The sequence below is a fragment of the Phaethon aethereus genome (assembly GCF_964289735.1).
Source record: "Phaethon aethereus genome assembly, chromosome: 1".
Lineage (NCBI taxonomy): Eukaryota > Metazoa > Chordata > Aves > Phaethontiformes > Phaethontidae > Phaethon > Phaethon aethereus.
This window is the reverse complement of record NC_138575.1, coordinates 146,155,167-146,175,974: the sequence shown is the minus strand read 5'-3', so window position 1 is coordinate 146,175,974 and position 20,808 is coordinate 146,155,167. Positions and strand designations below refer to the sequence as shown.

The window sequence follows — 20,808 nt, the reverse complement described above, 5'->3', positions numbered from 1 at the left end:
ACTGAATACAGTCGTTACTCTTCCCCTAAAAAATATATTGGCTATGTGGCTGTTCTACAAAAGTAATTTACCAAAAGCCCCGCAGTTTATTCTGAGAGAGACAATGGCCAAAGCTTAACAGTAAGAACCTGAAGGCTTTCTGCTGTAACAGGATTTAGCAATAACTTTTAATTGGCAGTTCAAAGTTAATCCTCAGGGGAAAATGTGATCTGGCAAAAGCATTCAGTCACAGAAAGAAAAAAAAAAATCATTAGATTGTGGGTTTTTTTCTCAGTATTTCTGCAGCTATTGTTATTGGGAAACATTATAGAAATGTGTTGCATTATCTTGGACCAACAAGGCTCTTCTTACATGATACCTTTTATCACTTTTGTACTTTACTTCTCTACCAATGAAAAAGAGGGCAAAAGTTTAAATTTCTCAGTTCTCCTAGTAGGCTATAGCTTTATTTAACACACCTTCTGAAAAGAAAATCATAGGCAAATCCCTTAGACTTACACTATTCTCATCCCCTTTTGTCCCTCGACAGCAGTTTCACATGGCCACAAGACTAAATTTTTTCTTCTCTTCCTACTCAAACAGCATCCCCAAAGGCCTGCAATGAGGAACAACTTCTCCTCCTAGATTTAGCTGTAGGAAAAGCCCATAACCCAGACAATTCTTCTCATTAACTCACCAGCCCTAAATTTCCACAATTCTGTCACACATGGTTTCCCTTCTTTGTTCCAGTGATGTTTAAGACTAACTCGTGGTGACCTGCTTAACTCAGAAGAAAGCATATGGGTGCTTCAAGAGACAACTGATGAGGTCCAAATTAGTCTCCCACCGGTAGACCAAAGCCTGCATCGAAAGCTAAGATTTCGGCAACAATTCAGGAGCTGCCCTCATGAAGCTACCAGGAACTCTGATGGTAGCATGTGAGGAGACCAACTTCTTTTGTGAGAGTTCAGGTAGCAAATAAGTGCCTGTTTTCCATCTATGACTGCATTAAGAAATACAGAAAGGTTCTTACACACCAGCTGAACCATATCTCTTGAAAGCTGCAGCTCTTCAACATCTGTTTATATGAGTCATAGATTTTATTCTCAAAAGAAAAAAGCTTACTAATATTCCCCATAAAAATCATGGAGCTAAATTTAAGTAGCTAATCCCCTGACCTCTTGCTTTAAGTTTCATTGAAAACCAAACATTCACAGCTAGTTTGTAAAATCTCAGGCTCTCGGGAAGTGGGACAGTTTCACCCTCTTCCTCCTGCAGCAAAAGCAGTGCTGAGCAGAACAGACCAGCCCATTGTTGGTCTGCAGACCGCGCTCTTGCTGGCAGACTGCTCCAGCAAGATGACTGGAAAAATCACAACAGTTTGTTACAAACACAGCCAACATGAGTAAAATCCAAGGAAAGGAATGCTTCAGAAAAGTAGGGGGAGTATATACCTGCTTCACTCATTTTTTATTAAACCATTTTACTTGAGAGATGTATTCGCTCTGCAGCATCAATATGTTATCTCAACACGTAGACCGAAATATACTTTTTAAGCATGAAGATTCATGTTTTGCAGACCATGTAGCCCAAAAAAGTAAGCCTGAACTACTTCCCTTACACATAAATAGAACAGGAGGGGCAAAAAATATACATAAAAAAATGACAATAAGTTTGAGTCCCTAAAGAATCTACAGTCTAAAGTAAGTTAAAACAATCCTATAACTATTTAATATTCTGGGGAAAGTTAATGTTTGAGACAATGTAAAGATAAAAGAAAATGTAACTAAAAGAACCATTCAATATTATAGCATATACCTGATGTGTCTCACTGATGTTTTAAAATGCTGAATGCTCAAGTACATATAAATGCTGTCTAGACACACTGCACTACTTGCAAAATTTGACTAATTTTTCACATGTAGTATTTGATTGCACATATAAAAAATCCTCTCAAAATAACAGAACTACATTAAACTATTCTAGAAAACGTTTCTGGTAGAAAGATTGCATTTTACCTGCTTTTTTGAAGAATTCTTGAAGCGGTTCTTTTGTTCGAAAATAAAAACCTCCAAAATGAAAAAAAAAAAAAAAAAAAGAAGGTGCACAGATGTTAAAGACTTGGTTCAGCTGAGGGAGCTGCAAGATGCCTGGTGTTTTCTGAATAGAGAGTTTATTTGGGTAAATGACTTTGTCGCTGTGGAATTCAGCTCAGTTCTTTGTAGTAAGCATCTCTGGATGAGGAGAGAGTGACATTGCATCCTGTGCACACTCATAAATGAAGCAGGAATTCCCAGATTTGCCATCATGTGATCTCAGTGAGGAACTAGCACTTGACTTACTCCCAGCACCCGTTACTCCCTGCCCAAACACAGCCCTTCAGAAGCCTGAGATGGTTGTAACAAGTGGCAAAGAGAGAAAGACTACACAGACCATGGCTAGCTTCACTGAGCAGAGACTTCACGCGTTGCCCTGAGTTTGGGCAGGAAGCTGGAGGAGAACAGAGTAAAAGTACCATTGTTAAACTGCCACAGAAGTTATAAAAGAGCTGATTTAACAGCTCTCGCTATGAAAAACTGGCCGGAAAAATTCACTTTTTCTGCCATCAGCAAGTACTAAAAAGATTATCCTGACAAACACTCGTTCTCTTTCTTTGTACTGGAATTTCAAAGATTTATGAATTACACTGCAGTACTCAATGTAATGATAATTAAGCATCACACCAGCCAAACTCTTTTTGCCTGTGTCAGACAAAAACTGATAAAAGATAATATAATCTACATTCCCCATCCAGTATATGCCAACTGGAGAAACAGATGCTACTTTAATATCATAGCTACAAGCAGAATAACACAAAGGAAAATAATACAAAACTCATTCTTCACAAAGAGAATGATGCTATTGACATTTTGCCTGGAAGAACTGCATGTTATTAAGTAGTAATGATAGTTTCTGCTAGCTGAGCCTTCCTAAAGAAGCAATTGCTCTTGAAAGATGAGTAACAATTTTTGACCTTCTGAGGCTCAAGGCAGAGACGCACACTTCCAGCTCCCGCAGAATTATCCATAAGGTCATCAATAGTTATCTAACTCCAATGTTCTCATTTGATGTGCATCACGGATGTGCATTCACGGACTGTCTCGTCTCTCACTGCTGGGGAGAGGCACTCACTACACGAGTCCGGTGAGGGAATGCAATAAAGTGGACCATTGTGCAGCTGCTATTAAAGTGTTCCATTTGTGCTGCTGCTGGAGGCACTTAATTGTCCAAAAGTGTGTAGTGTGTTCTTCAAAGCTTTTTTTTTCACTCCTAGGCTGTAGAGCACATGTAATGGCTGCTCTTCTATTGTAAAATGGGTTCTAGTTTAATCTGATTGTCTACAAACACCAAGGTGACAATAGTTTAGGCTCTAGGAAGTTATTTACACCCCCGTAACTCAGGAAGTGCCTGGTCACGTTTTGTGAATGCAAACCTATTTATACCTATCCCGGTATCACAGGACAGCTACCCTGACTGCTCTAGTGTGGCAACAGACCTGCCAGCATGAGACAGGCCTTTTTAATCACAGAAAATGTAATTTCAATGAAAATATTAATTTACAGATACATTATAAACATACAGATGTCTTCCCATCTGATTTTATGCAGAAAAGTGAATCCAGTTCTCCTTTCCAAGATTATTCTGATACAAAAAGGAATCCCTTTATTAAGATAAATTATTCACCTCTGACTTTATAATAATTTATTTGTGTTTCTATTGCTTAGATGCTTCAGCCATGGCTGAGGACCCCAAACCAGGAGATGCTGTAAAAACAGAGAAAAAGATGATACAGTTGGTATCAAGTTGATATCAAGGAGCGAGTAAGACATCGCTGATCTGCATAGTAATTGTAGTATTTCAAGAGGGATACATCAAAGGGATGCAGACGATCGTGTTTGCCATAAGAGTTCACCAAACACCCATCACCTCATTTAACCTATATTTCCATTAAGATTTGTGGTACATCACTGAGCCATATTAACAGTGGAAGGCCAAGCAGAAAACCCAAGAAGTCAGAAGAAATGTTTCCTGTGAAGTTTATTTGTTAAATAAGCAACTTCACGCACTCTAGTGAAATGGGAAATAAAGTCATGCTTTTTAATCTGTTTCCTATAAACCTTTAACTGGAGACCTAGCCATAGAAGTGAGGGCATTGCCTGGTAAATATACAACTAACCTAAAATCTGCATATAAATGCATGACAATTTGGAGGCCACTGTGCACACAGAAACTACAAGTTCCTGCTGATGCCATGGACTCTCTGTGCTCTTTCAGACTTTCTGAAACTGTGTACACCACCAGGTTGGAAGGAGCTGCAGCATTTCCCTCCCAGGTTATTAAAAAGCCTGGAAGAGTCAAGACTACCCAGACAAGTGTACTGAAGAGATTAACTGAAGTGATTCTCACCATTCTGCAGCAGCAGCAGAAAGTTGCCCAGCATCAAAAATAGGAGCTAAGGCATCCTTAGGGAAAACAGATAAAGATGAACTCAAGGCACTCAGGATACATGGGACAAAAAAAAAATGGGGAGCACCTTAAGTGCACCTTATGGTAGAAAGAGGTTTTAGAAGTAGGTCAGCTGCAGATACTCTGCAAAGAGCAGCTGAGCAGGCCTGAAGGACTCCATAGTTCAGAAGACATCAGATACACTTCAGTAGGCTGAGTTGGGTCCTGAGAAACTAAGGCTGATGTCTGAGCATGATGAGAAACAAGAAGGAAATACATCTAGGGCTTATTATTATTTTCCTAGATCTGTAAATCAAGGGCAATAGGAACTTAGCAAAAGCATGCAAAACCAGGCAAAACCACCTCCCAGAGCTGTGCAGACCATGAGATGTAGGGCCAGCATCCAGACAGGTCTTGACCAAAGCTGTGGCACAACAGAAACACCAAGTATGTGAATGGCTTTATGGGTTATAGAGATGCAGGTGTCAATGCAGAGGCTGGAGTATAAAGCAGGCAGAAGTCTAAAAGGGATGAATCAATAAGTCAAGTCCAGTCAGTTGTATAAAAAGTCTACTCCTAGCAAGACAATCAAAGGGTGGCTGAGGGGAAGAGGTTAAGGGGAGAATGCAACCAGTGGACAGCTGGGTCAGACAGGCTTACAAATTAATGTTGGAAAGCAGAGACCGAGGAGGTGTCCACAAAGAGATCCAAATGAAGACTGAAAGGCTGGAGGAGGCTCAGGCGATCAGAAGTGCACAGGACACTGAAGGTCACACGATTATTTTGCTTCCTTAATTGTATTAGTAAATTAAGGAAAAAGCAGCAAGATAATTTATATAATTGTACTAGAGAAAGTGATGCTTAGCATATACCTCAAGTCTCTGAAAACAATGCATTCGTCGTGCTGCTGATGAACTACATGGAAGAGCACACCTTGTGCTTGCAGAAGAATCTGCAATGGGGGTAAAAACATAAGCAATTAAATCATGAAATCACATCTAGAAAAAACTACAGAGAGAAAGCTGTGATGTTGCTCAGTTTGACTTAGGATTTCACGTCCCTCAGTCTGTACAGTGAAGCTAACTGGGGTCTGGACTCAAACTGATCTTTTTTCTAATACTGAGTTTTGAAACTTCTCAGCTTCCACAAACTAATACTGACCAGGGCTAGGTGGCAGACCAGGTTTGGTTTTAGTTTCATTATCTGTTTTTTTCAGAGCAAAATCTTGGTTTCCAGCACCTCCTATAAATGTTTTCATGAGGCGAATCACCATGTGCTTCTGTTTTTCACGTTAAGATAGGTAAATAAATAAATAGATATTATTTATTTATTTATTTAATAAATTAGCAAATTTTATTAAAAATTAATTTAGCCCATGTACGCTAAACAAGTCCCTGCTGTAGCAGTGGATAAACACTTGTTTCAGTAGGGAATAACATGCCTGCAAACAGGCTGGCCGTTGTGTGACACTTGCGTAGCTCAGACCAACAGGGAGGGGCTTTTGCATTCCTGATTGATTTTCCAGGCGGGAGAGTGCTGCCTGATTGACCCTGGGGGCTGAGGGCGTAGGGGGACAGTGGGGAATCCCACTGGTGGTGGCCTCCACCCATGGAAGGGGCGACTCCTCCACCCACCGTCTCATACCCTCCTGCTGCGTTGCCGTCCTGTGTGAGACCTAGGTGTCTAGCCTAAATAAATAAAGATACAGACACCTCTAACGGACAAATCATCCCAGCCTAAAGCAGGGAGGGGTTCATGATGGCAAAATTTTGGTGTCTACACAAAAAACAGAGGTCTGTACTCCCACTTGTATTTCCTGGAGATGCAGGGCCAAGGCAGTCAGCAGTCTAAGAAAGGGACCCCCAACCACAGCTAAGTGTCTACTGCAGGATGAGATTAAAAGCTCTCCAGGCTGTATCGACTGTATGGATGAAGTCTCTGTGCCCAAAATGGGGAGAACAGACACCAAGTTCACATGTGGACACTTCTGCCTTAGACACCTAGATTTAGAAGGGATGAAGGTGACACAGTTTAGTGGTTCCCTGGAGGGGGATTCCTACATGTCCTGCATAATGAGCAGGAAGAGGGAAATGCCTTTGCAAGGGATCTTTGTAACCAGGAACGATTTGGTCCCCCTAAGGGAGGTGTTCACATGCACCCCGCTGTAGCTGCACTGCTGTTTCCCCGTGTTCCCTGGAGCTGCCCTGAGCAAATGCATGCCAGGATCAGACAAGCCCGAGTCCAGCTGTGCCTGGGCTCCTTCCTCATCTGCCTCATCTGTTCCTTTCTCCTCTAGTTATCATTTTTCTTGTATGCTCCTGGCTCTTACTCTTGTTTCCTACCCCTGTGAGGGCCTGTCTGCAATATAGATGAAATCTGGAAGGGAGAAGGATGGTGAGAATGGAAGCGAGAACTGGTGAAAACACAGGGGCAGCAAAGTCCATTTGCTCAACACCAACCTGAACAGCGTAACTTTTTTCAGAAGGGAAAGTAGAAAGGTGAAAGACATGGCGGTGAGAGGAGGAAATCTAGTCTACGGTTTATACCTGCAAACCATCCAGTGGTAGTGAGTGTGACAACTGGCTGGCTTCCTCTGCTGCTACTGAACAGGAACAGTACAGTTTTCCAGCAACGCCGCCCGCTCAGTGGCAAGTTAATAGTTGGATGTTGATTTACCACCTTGAATTGACCATCTGTCCTGATTTTGGCTGGAATAGAGTTAATTTTCCTCTGAGTAGCTAGTATGACATTATGTTTTGTACTTGTGCTGAAAACAGTGCTGATAATATAGAGATGTTTTCATTATTGCTGAGCAGTGCTTACACGAAGTCAAGGCCTTTGCTGCTTCTCACACCAACCCCACCAGCGAGGAGGCTGGGGGTGCACAAGAAGTTGGGAGGGGACACAGCTGGGACAGCTGACCCCAACTGACCAAAGGGATACTCCACACCATATGACATCATGCTCAGCATATAAAGCTTGGGGAAGAAGAAGGAAGGGGGGGGACATTCAGAATGATGCCGTCTGTCTTCCCAAGTAACCGTTACGTGTGATGGAGCCCTGTTTCCCTGGAGATGGCTGAACACCTGCCTGCCCATGGGGAGTGGTGAAGGAATTCCTTGTTTTGCTTTGCTTGTGTGTGCGTCTTTTGCTTTTCCTGTTAAACTGTCTTTATCTCAAACCACGAGTTTTCTCCCTTTACCCTTCCAATTCTCTTCCCCCCATCGCACCGTGAGGGAGTGAGCGAGTGGCTGTGTGGTGCTTAGTTGCCGGCTGGGGTTATACCGCGACACCATCCAAGAAGCCTGTTGTGATATATGCCAGAGCTGAAGAAAACAAACTCAATTAACCAGCAAACTTAAGTGAAGGATTCACCTTCTGGAGCACGCAGGAACAAGCAGTCACTCCAGCCAGGGCTGCAGCAAGGAAAACCAGAGGGAATGCATCTCTAGCAGCCAACCCCGTGATCTTTTTCTTTCAGGGTGAGGCTAAGACATGGTGGTCCTGTCATTCAGACCCCAGCGACATTAAACAAACCTACCCCACACTCTGTATGGACTCTACTATTGGAGGTCTCTGAGCGTTTCATATCAAGCTACGGTTTTCGTCACACTGGTCAGCCCAGCACCCAGCGTGCCTCACCAGCGGGGCGGGGGGGGGGGGGGCGGGGGCGTAAGGAAGAGGAGAGCACCCATGAACTTTTGATCCTTGCTCACAGCATACTGCTGGCAAGGAGACGGGTGCGCATCCCAGCCCTGTTGTCTGTGCCTGGGTCCACTGTGAAAGGCTCCACACAGCAGGTCATGGGATGCAGTCAGGGAGGGATGCAGATAACAATGGTACCCTTTCAGCTCTGGGCCCTGAAAGGTGGCATTCACTGCCTGCCCAACACTGCTCCTGCTCCTGGCTCTAGCCCCTGGCCATCACAGCCGCCCCGCACGCCAAACGTTGCCCATCTTTGCAGGCCAGGGAGCTGCTGGACATCTTCAGGGGCCCAAGGACAGGAGAGCAGCATCCAGGTGACACACAGAGGGCTACTAGGACCATTGCATGACCCTCTGTATAAGAAGATGCAATTACAAGAGCAAACACCCTTTTATGCATGAGCACCTACGTCAAAACAAGCATGAGACAGTATTCATTGCACAAGAGCAGCTTCATGTTCAAAAGTCATCCCATATCCTTAGGGTTAATCATAACTCAGCTGAGGCAATACAAAGATAAATCTTTATCTGTGCGAATCTCTCATCTACATAAAGAAACAAATACTGAGTGGCTCCAAATTCTGCATCTCTCTGCACCTATGCTAGCCTCCCCATCTATTCCAGAGTAACCACATATGCCCACTCTCCACTTCCCCACCCTGCACTGGTCTGGAGTGGAGTGAGAAAAATAATTACTCCAGGATAGTTATGCTGGTGTCCATGCAGAAGGAAATTGCAGGCTTAGATAGGGTTATGGAGCCATTATTTCTGTGTGTCAGGCAGAGTGGAGAATATATCTCTAGCAGATGTGAAACTAGTTTGCTTAAACTGGGAAGTTTTCTGAATTTTCATAAAAGCAGGTATTTGACTGCTATGATTTCTCAGTAAAGCTTAACAGCAGTTCACAAGGTTTTTTCTTCCCATCAGAGTTACATATTCCTCTCCTATTTTGTTACCATAAATGTGTATAGCTAATAATAGCTAATAATGAGAATTAATAATACACACATACTTTTTATACAATTCTGCTAGGAAAATTACAACACCATAACACATTACCTACTATGTCCCAGCCCCACTTCACAGAATCCATGGTGTTCGTCTGGTTGAGCAGAAACATCTCCACCTCTGCAGGGTTTAACTCAATGTTTGCCAAACTGGTGAAAAGAATTTTCTTTCCAGACTCTTTAAAGCATAGCTGACTCCTGTAAGCTCGCCTATAAGTTCATTTTACCATAAGCCCTCATCTCCACATCAGATTTGAATGGAAGAGACGTGTATTTCACAAGACACTTTCATCTCACTTCACAGTTTTTCTTCCTGACAGTTTTTCTTCCTGTATCCTATAAGTGAAAACTGCACGTTTATGATGAGTGATTAAGGATTTAGTAAAAACTCTATTCCACAATGTAACTTCATCAGACCAAAAGCCATACTGAAAGGAAACTAGCTCCGGACCATCACCAGTGGCATCCTCCAGGGACCACGGCCGACCTTGCATTTCTGAGTTACATATAAATGCTCATCTTTGAAGGGTGGATCTCATCATACAGGGTGCTGAGTACTGCTCAACTTGGGCAACCCGAGGGAGTTGTCTCAGGGGACAATTCATAACTCAACAGACGAAAGACCTCTGTCATGCCAAAAACCCACCCTCACATAGTATAGCCACTTAGAGCAGTCTGTCATCCCCAAGGTGGCTTTTCAGCCTAGTTGATATTTAAACAAGAGCAGATACCTTGCAACCTCTCCCACCACAGGAGTAGCATGGTTATGATATTATTAGGAGCTACTGTCTTCTTCAGGCAACAGACAAGTTACTGAAAACTCATGAAATGACTCCAAGACCAGCTGCATCAGTAAAGGAGTGCTCAGTAGCTGCAATTCAGCACTTCCCTAAAAGCAGCAGGAAAGCTGGATCTAGGCTCTGAAGGGTAGAGGGGGCACTGACTACTCCTGCAAACACTGCTGTCTCAGAGTAGTTTTGAGACTACAAAATAACCTGAATCTGCCAGAGGTGCCACAGAGCAGTTGTTTTACCATGTCCCGTTAGGCCTCAGCAGCAATTGTCACCACTCTGTAAGAGATGAGAAGGTGATGAGACAGTTTGTATCATTCTCAAATGGAGGAAAACAGCTTGTACAGCTATCTTTCAAATTAAACAGCCTGTAAGGAAGTTCTGCCTAGGGATTTTGTCTCCCCACCTCTCCCCTCAAAGCCTTGCATAAATGAATATCCCAAAAGCATACTCTGAGCACATGAGCCGTTTCTGTGGCCAGCTACCATAAACAAATATTTGCTCAAACTGTTTTCCATTAATCATCTCCACATTCTCTAACTCCCACATCTTTGGAAAACAATATCCAGATCAACATTAATTTGTTTATAAATATTTAAGGGCAATCCTACTTGCATTTCTTGACTGTGTTTATGCTGACCACATCCTTCCCAACTCTTGTGACACACAAGTAAGCACGGTCACCTTTTGCCTTCTCTTTCCTCTTCCCACTCAGCGCTCAACACTTTGAGGCTGCTTTCATGGGGGTAGCGATGTACATGTTACCGGACCGGTGTGCATCGGTACCGTTTGTCCTTGCTTCCTTTTCAGGACAGCAGCCTTTTCTGGGTGGAAGGAGCCAATTCTCTGCAGTGCACGGCCTTGGCCCCATCAAAGAAATGTGTGTAGCACTCCTACAAGATCACTTTTATCAATGCAGTCTATGTGTTGAAATAGCTTTTCTGTACAACGCAGGAACTTCAATCTCCTGACTCCTGGTCCTGTGCCTTAACCACAGAGGAAGCTTGAAAATCTCCCACAGGCTTCTCCTCCCCTGGTCATGCCTACACATGGGTATCTTATACCACTGCAAAATGCCTAGGACCTAGCAAGACCATCTTGGAAGCAAACATCAAAATGGTATTGACATCCTGCAGCATGCAGGCAGTTTTATTTGTTGAACCAAAACTGAGGGGCAAACCCAGGGCTTAAGCCAAAAGTGATTTCACCTGGAGCCAAGACAATTGTCACCTGGAGTCATACTTGCCTGTTTTTATGAAGAACTTTATAGCAAACACGTTTCTTAATCCCAGGGGCTCTCCTCCCCTGACACATATAATGCACAATATTTGTCTTCTGATAGTGCCCAGAAAAGGTTAAATAGACTACTACCATTGAAAACAGTTGCCATTTTCACAACAAACTATTTGGATTTGTGGATAACGAACTAGAAAGACAAATTACCTGGCCACAGGATGGCATTCCCACTGAAGAAGACAAGGCCCACAATACAAAATTTGGGTCAGCTTCATACTGGCTCCAGGACAGATGATAACTAACCTTACACTGAACTTGATAACATTTACTTTACCCACCACTGTAATCATTTCAGCAAGTTTGAATTGGTAAAATGAGTCTACACAACTTTTAGTTATCCATGCCATGGAGCTGTGGCATTTTTGATCTGACAGTAAAAGCCTTGAAGATGGACTTCCAGCCCCCTGACCCAACAGTGCTGGATTATCCCAGCAAAGGAGCCAGCTAGGATGCAAACACTGAGTCTGCAAACGGGATCAAGATGAAAGGCTTCCACAAGCCAGAAGTACTAAGGAGGAAAAAAAAAAAAAAATATCGGAAACAGCAAAACGAGGCAGTTCCAAAATGCTGGAGGCACCCAAGCACCCCTGTGTTGCAGGGGCTCCCCCAGCACCACCCTCTTTACCTGATGGCCTCCCTTGTCCATGGCCTCCCTGCCTCTCCGGGGGCACCGGGAGGATCTGTCTGCTGGGGAGGACGGAGGCAGCCTTGCCCCCTCACCATGCCCTGCACGCAGCCGCGTGCTCCCGCCGCTTCCCCCCGGCCAGCCGGCCTCCAGCCTCGATGCATCCCATTCTCCAGTGACCGAAGCGGCGGCTGTCGGTGAGGGTGCGCTTCGCCGACAAGCAGCGTGCTCACAGCTCAGCGGGGCTCCTGTAAAAGAAACGGCCATGGCCGGCACACAGCCTTTGCACTCGGGAGGAGACCAGGCATTTTGGCAGGCACCTGCAGTCTCAGGGGACTGCTGAAGATGCATGACAAGGACTCAAGAGCAGGGCTGGCTTAGCAGTGCTTGCTCTCCCATCCCCACCTTACTGGGCCAGGGCAACGAGTTGTGGAGCCACCTAATAAACCAGAGAAAAGAAACAATCCCATTGAAAAACAGCCGCCCGCAGCTTTCGGGCAGGGCTGAGGAAGGAGCCGCTTTATCAGTCCAGCGTAGGGGTCTCGCCCGCGCCGAGAGAGCGGCACCACAGCCCAGCCAGGGCCGGGGGCAGGCCGAGGGGACACCCCTCTGTGGCTTTCACTCGCCTTTTAGTGCAGATGTGGTCCTTGAAAAAACAAAATGCCGGCGCAACGGCTTGACTCAACCGTTGGTTCCAGAACTGCCTGGAGGGCTGTCACGTGCTGCTTCATGGCTCCGCCATTTGGTTTCTCCCCCCAGGCTGACAGGCACGTCCACACAGCTGTATTAGACTGAGGCGGGTGCTGACCCTCTGTTGCCCGTGCTCAGTTTAACGTAGCTGTGAGCAGCCACGCCGTAAGGCCACGAACCAGAAGCAGCCCTGCGTGGGGTGCTGTGCGAGCTAGGCTCACCTGGGGCGGAGGAGACCGCTCGTCCCACGACAGCATGCTCAGCCAGAGCGGTGGCATTCGCCAGCAGACGCATGGCTCTGGCTGGAGCTGCAGGAAGGTGCTAGAGGACTCTTGCAGCTCAGAATGGCAGCCTGTCTTCATCCTAACTGATCAGCAAGCCCTGCTTGGGGTCAGGGAGAGCAGAGGAGTTGGCATCGGGTTGAGGAGGCCGTTATTAAAAAAGAAAAGATCCTGTTGAGGCAGTGCAGATCCACACTAGAAAAACAGGCAGCTGAAAATCTTCAGTGTCTTCACTCTTAGTAGCTGATAAAATATTTCAAGGGTCTTGTCTACAGTAAGTTTGGATGTCTCAAGGCACCTTGGTTAGAACATGATGGACGGGGTAACATTGTGGAGTCTATTCTACCTACTAGAAATTCATCTTTAGAGACACTAATAATGAGTAGAGCATTGCAGGAATAAAAAATAAGCTGAGAGAACTCGAGAAATAGGTTTGGGCAGCTGCATGGCTGAGGGTAGATAAGTATTGTCAGATCATCACCAAAAGATGTCTAACAAGGTTTTAAAAACTCTTATTGACAAAATTCATGATCTGCCTAGACCAGCCATTCTGGTGGTTAACTGTGTCTAAAGTTAGGAAGTAGGAGAGGTGGGGTGTCAAGTATCTCTACTGTAAGGATTCTATTTTTCCCAATCTGCTTTGGATAACTGTGGACAACTGGTCATTTCATTTTTTATCCCAGTGTTTTACATACTGAAAGATTTACCGTTGTGTTTTTATCCAGCTTTTCTGCATCAGACATTCTCACTCTTTTCAACCTCTCCTTCATCTCTGTTTTCTAACACTGCCAGAGATGTGGTTCCCTTTGTAATTTCTCCAGGGAGGATGCTTGTGTCTTAGGGAATACTCAGGACTACTCCAGCCAAGGTTTTATTCATTATCAAGTTAAAATGGACTTTCTGCCTCTGAATGCCAGTGCAACTCCCCTGGAAGGATACTTGCTTCTTTTGTAACTGCTCGTCATTGCTAAATTGTTTGGTCTGCAGTCCTCACTCCCTTTCTCTGCTAGCAGTGCCTACTCAAGAAATTATAGAATCATAGAATCATTTAGGTTGGAAAAGACCTTTAAGATCATCAAGACCAACCATTAACCTAGCACTGTCAAGTCCACCACTAAACCATGTCCCTAAGAACCACATCTACACGTCTTTTAAATACCTCCAGGGATGGTGACTCAACCACTTCCCTGGGCAGCCTTTTCCAATGCTTAATGATGCTTTTGGTGAAGACATTTTTCCTAATAACCAATTTAAACCTCCCCTGGCTCAAATTGAGGCTGTTTCCCCTTGTCCTATGACTTGTTACTTGGGAGAAGAGACTGACACCCGTCTTGCTACAACCCCCTTTCCGGTAGTTGTAGAGAGCAGCAAGATCTCCCCTCAGCCTCCTTTTCTCAGGCGGAACAACCCCAGTTCCCTCAGCTGTTCCTCAGAAGACTTGGTCTCTAGACCCTTCACCAGCTTCACTGCCCTTCTCTGGACACACTCCAGCACTTCAGTATCAGCCAGCACCCCTGGGGCCATTTCTGCCAGGCAGCTCTCCAGCCACTCCTCCCAGTTTCCTTCCCAGTTTTGCCCAGCCAGTTCTCCTCCAGGAATCCCCCATTCTCTGCAGGAGCATGGAGGAAAAGCAACTCACTCAGGCCAGCCCAAATCCCACCTGGCCCCCATACACAAGTATTTCCTGCACTTGATTTCTTCCTCCTACACACAGCATTTCATAATCCATGGACCTTTGCATTGCTCAGGGCAGACAGCCTCCTCCTACCAGCTTCACTTTGAACATGGACCCTGTTCTCTAGTTTATTTTTAGGGGTGCTTCTAAGTCGATGTGATGGAACTGATGAAAAACAAGAAGCAGCAGGACCAGGAAGGACACATGCAGGAGTGTCAGTCAAAAATTTTTTTCTGGTTTAGGAGGGACCTTAAAACTTTACATGCAACTTTACTTCCACCTCATTTAAGAAGTCTTCTTAGTTTACTTATAAAAGAATGTAACAAAGGAAGAGAGAGTATCAAAAGCCATAATAAAGCAGATCCATTAGAATGGTTTCACAATTTGTGGATGACAAATCTCATGTCCGTTCCACAAATGTCAAAGTATATCAGAACAAACATTGGGAAAATTGCACTTTGAAATTATGGAAAGAACTTGCTCAAAACAGATCAATTTCTGAAGCTAAAGAGCATATTTTCTTCAAAATAGTGGTGAAATACTTTACGCAAAAGGATTAATTCAAAAGTCTGTTTTCTAGGAAAACAGATCACAGCTTCATCTACTTGGACATTCCTTTAATTTCTCCCATTTTGGACATTTAAAAGGGCACGCTGGTTTGGGAAGAAACATGACTGTCACATCTTGGCCACAGGTCAAACTTTTCCTAATAAGCGAGAAGGAAGAGCAGCCTCCTATGGCTACAAGTGTCCTATTTTTGTGCATTTTGATTTTGCACTTTATTTTCTTTTCCTGTGAGTTGCTTTCAAACAGGGTAACAAAGCTCAGCTGACCCCCGAAACAGAACCACATTGGCACTATTTGCCCACACACGCTGATAAAGTTGTCACAGTGAAATAAGGTGTAGTCCCATCTTGGACTTGTATTTTCTACAAGTGCTGTACCCCATCCATATTAAGGCTTATCATCAGCAGTGAGCCTATGCAAGTGCCCAATGAGAATGTAATTTCTTTTCACTTAGTGCTGACTCATTTACGAAAAAGAGATCTTCAGATCACACTAGAGGATACTAGAGGGTTTTGTATTGTATCATGTGCATGACTCCACATCCTCCAAACAAACTTCTCAAAACGCTTCTGCCGAAGCCTTTTTCAGGTCATGATGCTAGTGCACCACACCCAAACTCACTGGTGAGAGCTGATCAAGGATGACCACAGTCAGGAAACAGCTGAGACAATTCTACTCTGTGTTTCTGTGAGACCTTTGCACAATGTTACTCGTTGGCCATCAGATGACTAAATGCATAGCTGAAGAACGGTGCCTTGCAGATAGAGCATCAACATTCACATTTGAGACGAACGTGTGAATCAGCAGAACCTTTCCCAAGTATTAGGAGCATCGATTCGCAAATAGCTTGTGTGTCACATTCACAGTTGCGTTGCTCTGCTGCAGTTTTCACTGAGGACATGACTCCACAACAGAATAACTTTTCCACCAATCTCACACCCTTGGATCCCAGCTGAGTAAAAGAACAATGCTGGCATGTTTTAGTTAACACTGTATTATTTAACTGTAAGATTCATTGGGAGATTAACCTTCAAAGGCAACATCTACAGGAAAATACACATCTGGACATCTTTAAACTAAAAAAGTGAAAATATTTTAATCAATGAGATCTTTGGAAGCCACTGCTTCCCTTTTTTCTAGAAGAGTGCTACATGGCTTAGTTTTGCACATACACTGCTGACAGTGTATGATGCTTGCAGGGGAGACAAGTACCTATATATGCTGGTCTGAAGACTTTTTTGGCTAACATAATGTTAAGGAACAAAAAACATGATTATAAATGGTACATATTCCCTAAACTCCCTGATGACCCTCAGTGACCTTCTCTCCTCATTCACAGGCTGTTTAGCAGCCGTTAGGTGGTTTTAGAAGTATCAGGAATTTACCCAGGCAACAGAGAACAATTTTGAACACAGGAAGGGATTTTTTTTTTTTTTTTTTTTTTGCAGTCTTCTGCAATTTCCTAATAGCAAAGCTTTATAATAAAAAAAAAAATTACCTTAGGTTTTACAGGGAAGTAACATATGAAGGGAAAGGAGCACTAGCACTAGCAATTCCTCATTTGCAAGGCTGGGTCCTTTTACTTCTCAGACCAGGAATTTGCATCTAAAAGCCAATTAAGAGCAAACCCCATTTTTGGACCACTTGAAACAATGGTTTTCCAAGAACGACAACTGGCTACTCAGAAACACTGTAAGTCAGGCCATAGGTGACAAGCATTTCATACTGTAAAAGGGCATCTGAGACGCTTCCATTAGGATGGGAAAGCAAAGAAGGAAGGCTTAAAACACTTCTTTTATGCAGTTCACTAATTAACAACGTAAGCTGCTTCCTTACGTAAAGGATACCTCCTTTTTGCTTTTCTTGGTAGAAAATCTCTGACATTCTTTTTCTTTCTTAAGCCAATTATAAAACTGCTTCATGTTATAGTAGTTCATACGCTCCTGAAACGGGATTTGAAATTTAAGAATAGCAACAGAACTCAGTCTCAGTCCTTGGACTTGTGGCATTTGGGCATGACTCATCTATCCTATCTCCTGAAAAGCCAACTACAGAATCTCTTTGATCAAGTTGGATGCCTACATGGCTCCGGTGTTACCATGGCGAAAGGCAGCAGACGACCACATGAGCACTTCTATACTAGATTCTCCACCGTTTACCTCAGGAGAAATTCAATTTGTCAACAAATACAAAAGAGGTTGCTTAAGGTTCCTGGGTTTTGCATCTTTTTTTAAGACTCAGAAAAGACTCCGCATTTCTCATCAGCAGACAGAAAATCTGGAGGACAGGGCACAGGCCTGACTTTTGGAATCTCCAGCAAGACTGAGGATCAGGACAGAAGCATTTCTTGCAAGAGATCCTCAGCACTAAATAGAGGCCTCTAAAGCCAATGAATTACAAAACTCTGATATCTTAACAACAAAAATACAGTTTCATCACTTTGAGATATCAAGTGTGTCTCGGGAAAACTTACTTCACGACCACAGTATTTAAATTTACAGAAGTTGGAATAGAAGCCAAATGTACACACTAAAACAAATTAATCACCTCTGAATTGTAAAATGTTAAATATTGCATATACCTATTCTAATAACTAGTGAAGAAATGGTATCACATCACCTTCTGGTGCGTTTTAAAGTAAAATATTAGTGCTTTGGCACAGCAAAATCATATTTTCCTACTTTGAAAAACTAGTGCATACACTGTGTAGTAAACACATAATGCCTGCCCCGATGCCACTTTACTTCAATGAGTTATTCCAACAGGCTACACTGGATGCACAATGTTTCATGATCAAGCCTTGTAAAATAATTTAATTTTCTCACTGTTATACAACTGTCATCATATTCTTCTCACTCACATTCAGGTACTTGAAGACATCTGTCCCTTAACGCTTCCTCAAAAGTAATTTTTTTCCCTAGGTGTCCAAGAACAAATTTACCATTACTGACAACAGTAGCATTAGGAACAACTGCATAAACAAAGTGTACCTAATCGCTACCACTAGCGTGTTGGGTAGACTTGCTCCGAGTTTACTATAGCTCATGTTCTGTCTATGGCAATGCACCTACTACTGGTGGAGCAGCACCAGCAACATTTGGTCAACAGCTGTAAATTGCAGAAACATCTCTTAGTAGAGCCATTGCAACATTCATCCCATGTAGCAGCTGTGTTACCATTAAAAACACACACTATTTTTTTCTGTTGGCAGAACTTTTATTTGGAGGGAAATTATAACTTTTGCATTTACATGGCACAAATTATATACAGTACACTTTCCATGATAAGAATTATGATGCTGTTCACAGAAAGGTATCAAATTTGAGATAAATAATGCATAAGCTAAAATATACAAACCAGGGGTGGAGGTGAAACTATTGGCCATTTTTATTTTCTATAGAATAATTTCAAGGAATAATGTTAATTCAATGTTCAAAAAGTTTTAACAAACTTCTAGTAAAGTTAATTGAAATATTTATAATACTATTCAGTTGTTGCACAGTATTTCCAATATACAATCAAGAAGATGCACAGAACACCACACTTAATATGAAAAAAACTATTGCACCCACAATTTAAAGGTTTCACTGCCTTTTGGATGCTGCACTACCATATTTATATAAACATTTACAACACTTCAGTAAACACAAAGGTTCTAAATGTAGTGCAGCATTATGGGGGGCCACTTTCAGCTCTTAAAATAAATGTTAAATGCCCATATACTGTGCCATTTATTCTAAGCTGATGGTTTAAGCTGTAACCCTTAATTCCTACTGTGAGTAGCAAACATGCTTTCCCCATGTTCAGAAGATAACCATCCCTCTGACTACACACTATATTCTGAGACCTAGAACTGTCCTTGGCTTCATTGTCATTGTGGCATTTTGCCTCAGTGCTTGTGACAACTATCCCTTCTATTATTTTTTTTAATGTCCTGTTAAGTAGTCCTGCGTAGAATCTGAAGCAAAGGAATCTGCATCTTCATTATCAGAATCATCACTACTGTCATCAGCTGCTGGCTCTCCTGTCAGCGCTATCCGGGCATAATCATCCGTGTCTATAGACTTGCAGAAGTGAATGGCGTACTTCAGTTTTTCCTCTAGTACTTGCTTACAGGAATACCTGGGCAGCTTCAGGAGAAAGAAGCAAGTGTAGGACTCAGGAAGGAAGTGGTCTGGAGGATTGTATTTATCCAATACCTGTTGAAAACAAAAACCATAACATTTCTGACTCACTGTCTGAATCACAAATAAATACCAAAATAATACTTGAGAGTTTTTTTAAACAGCATGTTAGATTTGTGATGCCGATGCCGAAGTTTCTTGAAAGAACAATGAAAAGACCAAATCCATTTTCCCTACATTAAGTAAATAAATAAAACCAGGCATATATGAGCTGCTTTGATTATGAATATGTGGTTGGGAACAATCTAAAAAAGATTATAATACTTCAGCAAAAAACAAAATATGATTTGAAGATTGACGGTTTTTAATTTAGATGAAATGATTAAGTAAGCTGAATGAAATTCTAAATAAATGCCAGCAAAAACAGTTGATGACTGACAGTGCAGAACTATCAAAATCCAGAGAAGCAAATGGCTGGGAAATGAAACTAATATCCACTTGCCCAAGTCAAGAGAGAAAAGTATTTCTGTACATTAGAGGTCTCTTGTTGCACCTACAAGGTAATGTTGCATAAACAATTTAATTAAATCAGCCTGTTCTCTTGTTATGTCATGCTACTACTTCTCCACTACCACCTTTTTAAAATAAAAACCCCACACCCTATCCCATACACTTTACCTGAATAACAAAGTCCCTCCCTCTAAAGTCTGCAATAGTCCTGGGCAGCCTTGTTCTGCCCCACACAAAACGCAGGAAGAGAGATCGCTCTGTATTGGAGAAGGACTCCATCACTTCCCAGAACCACTGTATCAAGGAAGCAGTTGGTTCAATGCCTTTGTAAGTTGCTACAGATTTCAGAAGGTGAAGTGGAATATCTGGGCTCCCACATACCTGAAAAATAAAATACAGTGATAGGCTACAAAAGTCTGATCAAATAAATTACAGGTGATATGTTCCCTCCATTCTTTAAAATATTTAATCAGCTTTTACACTGACAAAAATGAACACTCAAATATTTGAAGTGCTATGTGCATAGTCCATTACAATAATGCTAAATATGCATCTTCCCATCAGGGGACAACAATGAACCTTCTTTCATATTCCTGAATCACATAAAGAATTAAACATTTTTCTTGGGATTAATATCTCCAAGTGACATCCTAGGTCCCTGTTTTGTGGGGGGTTTTTTTGTTTGTTTGTTTTTTCCAGAAATGATTCATTAACAACACTGCTCAGCTGTATCAAAATAACCTTACTAACACCAAGAGGGCAATTAAACACTTTCTAGTCTTTCCTTGGACAAAATGTTTGCAATTACAGAGCAATCACTGTAAATAGTATTTAATGTGCATTTTGGATTAGTAAAAAGTAAGTGAAGAATCTCACTCCAAGTTAGTATGACAGAGGTAGCAAAGCAAAAATTGATACCATAGTTTCCAGTTCATATCCTGTAAAGAGTGAAAGCAGAGGAACTGGAACAACACGAGCCATCCCCTCACGAACTGCTGCAACTTGTTCATCAAACTCATGAAGTCTGCAGAGACACATTTTCACAGTTTCTGTGAATGCCATTTCTAGCAATTA

At 42.7% G+C, this 20,808-nt stretch overlaps 1 protein-coding gene across 1 annotated transcript in view; it reads right to left on the bottom strand.

The window, feature by feature from the left end:
• Positions 1-19,026: 19,026 nt before the first annotated feature.
• HERC2 (HECT and RLD domain containing E3 ubiquitin protein ligase 2) overlaps positions 19,027-20,808 on the bottom strand; it is a gene marked incomplete at its 3' end in the record, with an annotated part of 118,554 nt that continues 116,772 nt past the window's right edge. The window contains exons 90-92 of the mRNA XM_082014277.1: positions 20,653-20,758; positions 19,903-20,115; positions 19,027-19,299 (exon numbers count right to left, since the gene is read on the bottom strand). Coding sequence (XP_081870403.1) covers positions 19,027-19,299; positions 19,903-20,115; positions 20,653-20,758 — 592 coding nt within the window. The remainder of the gene's footprint in view (positions 19,300-19,902; positions 20,116-20,652; positions 20,759-20,808) is intronic.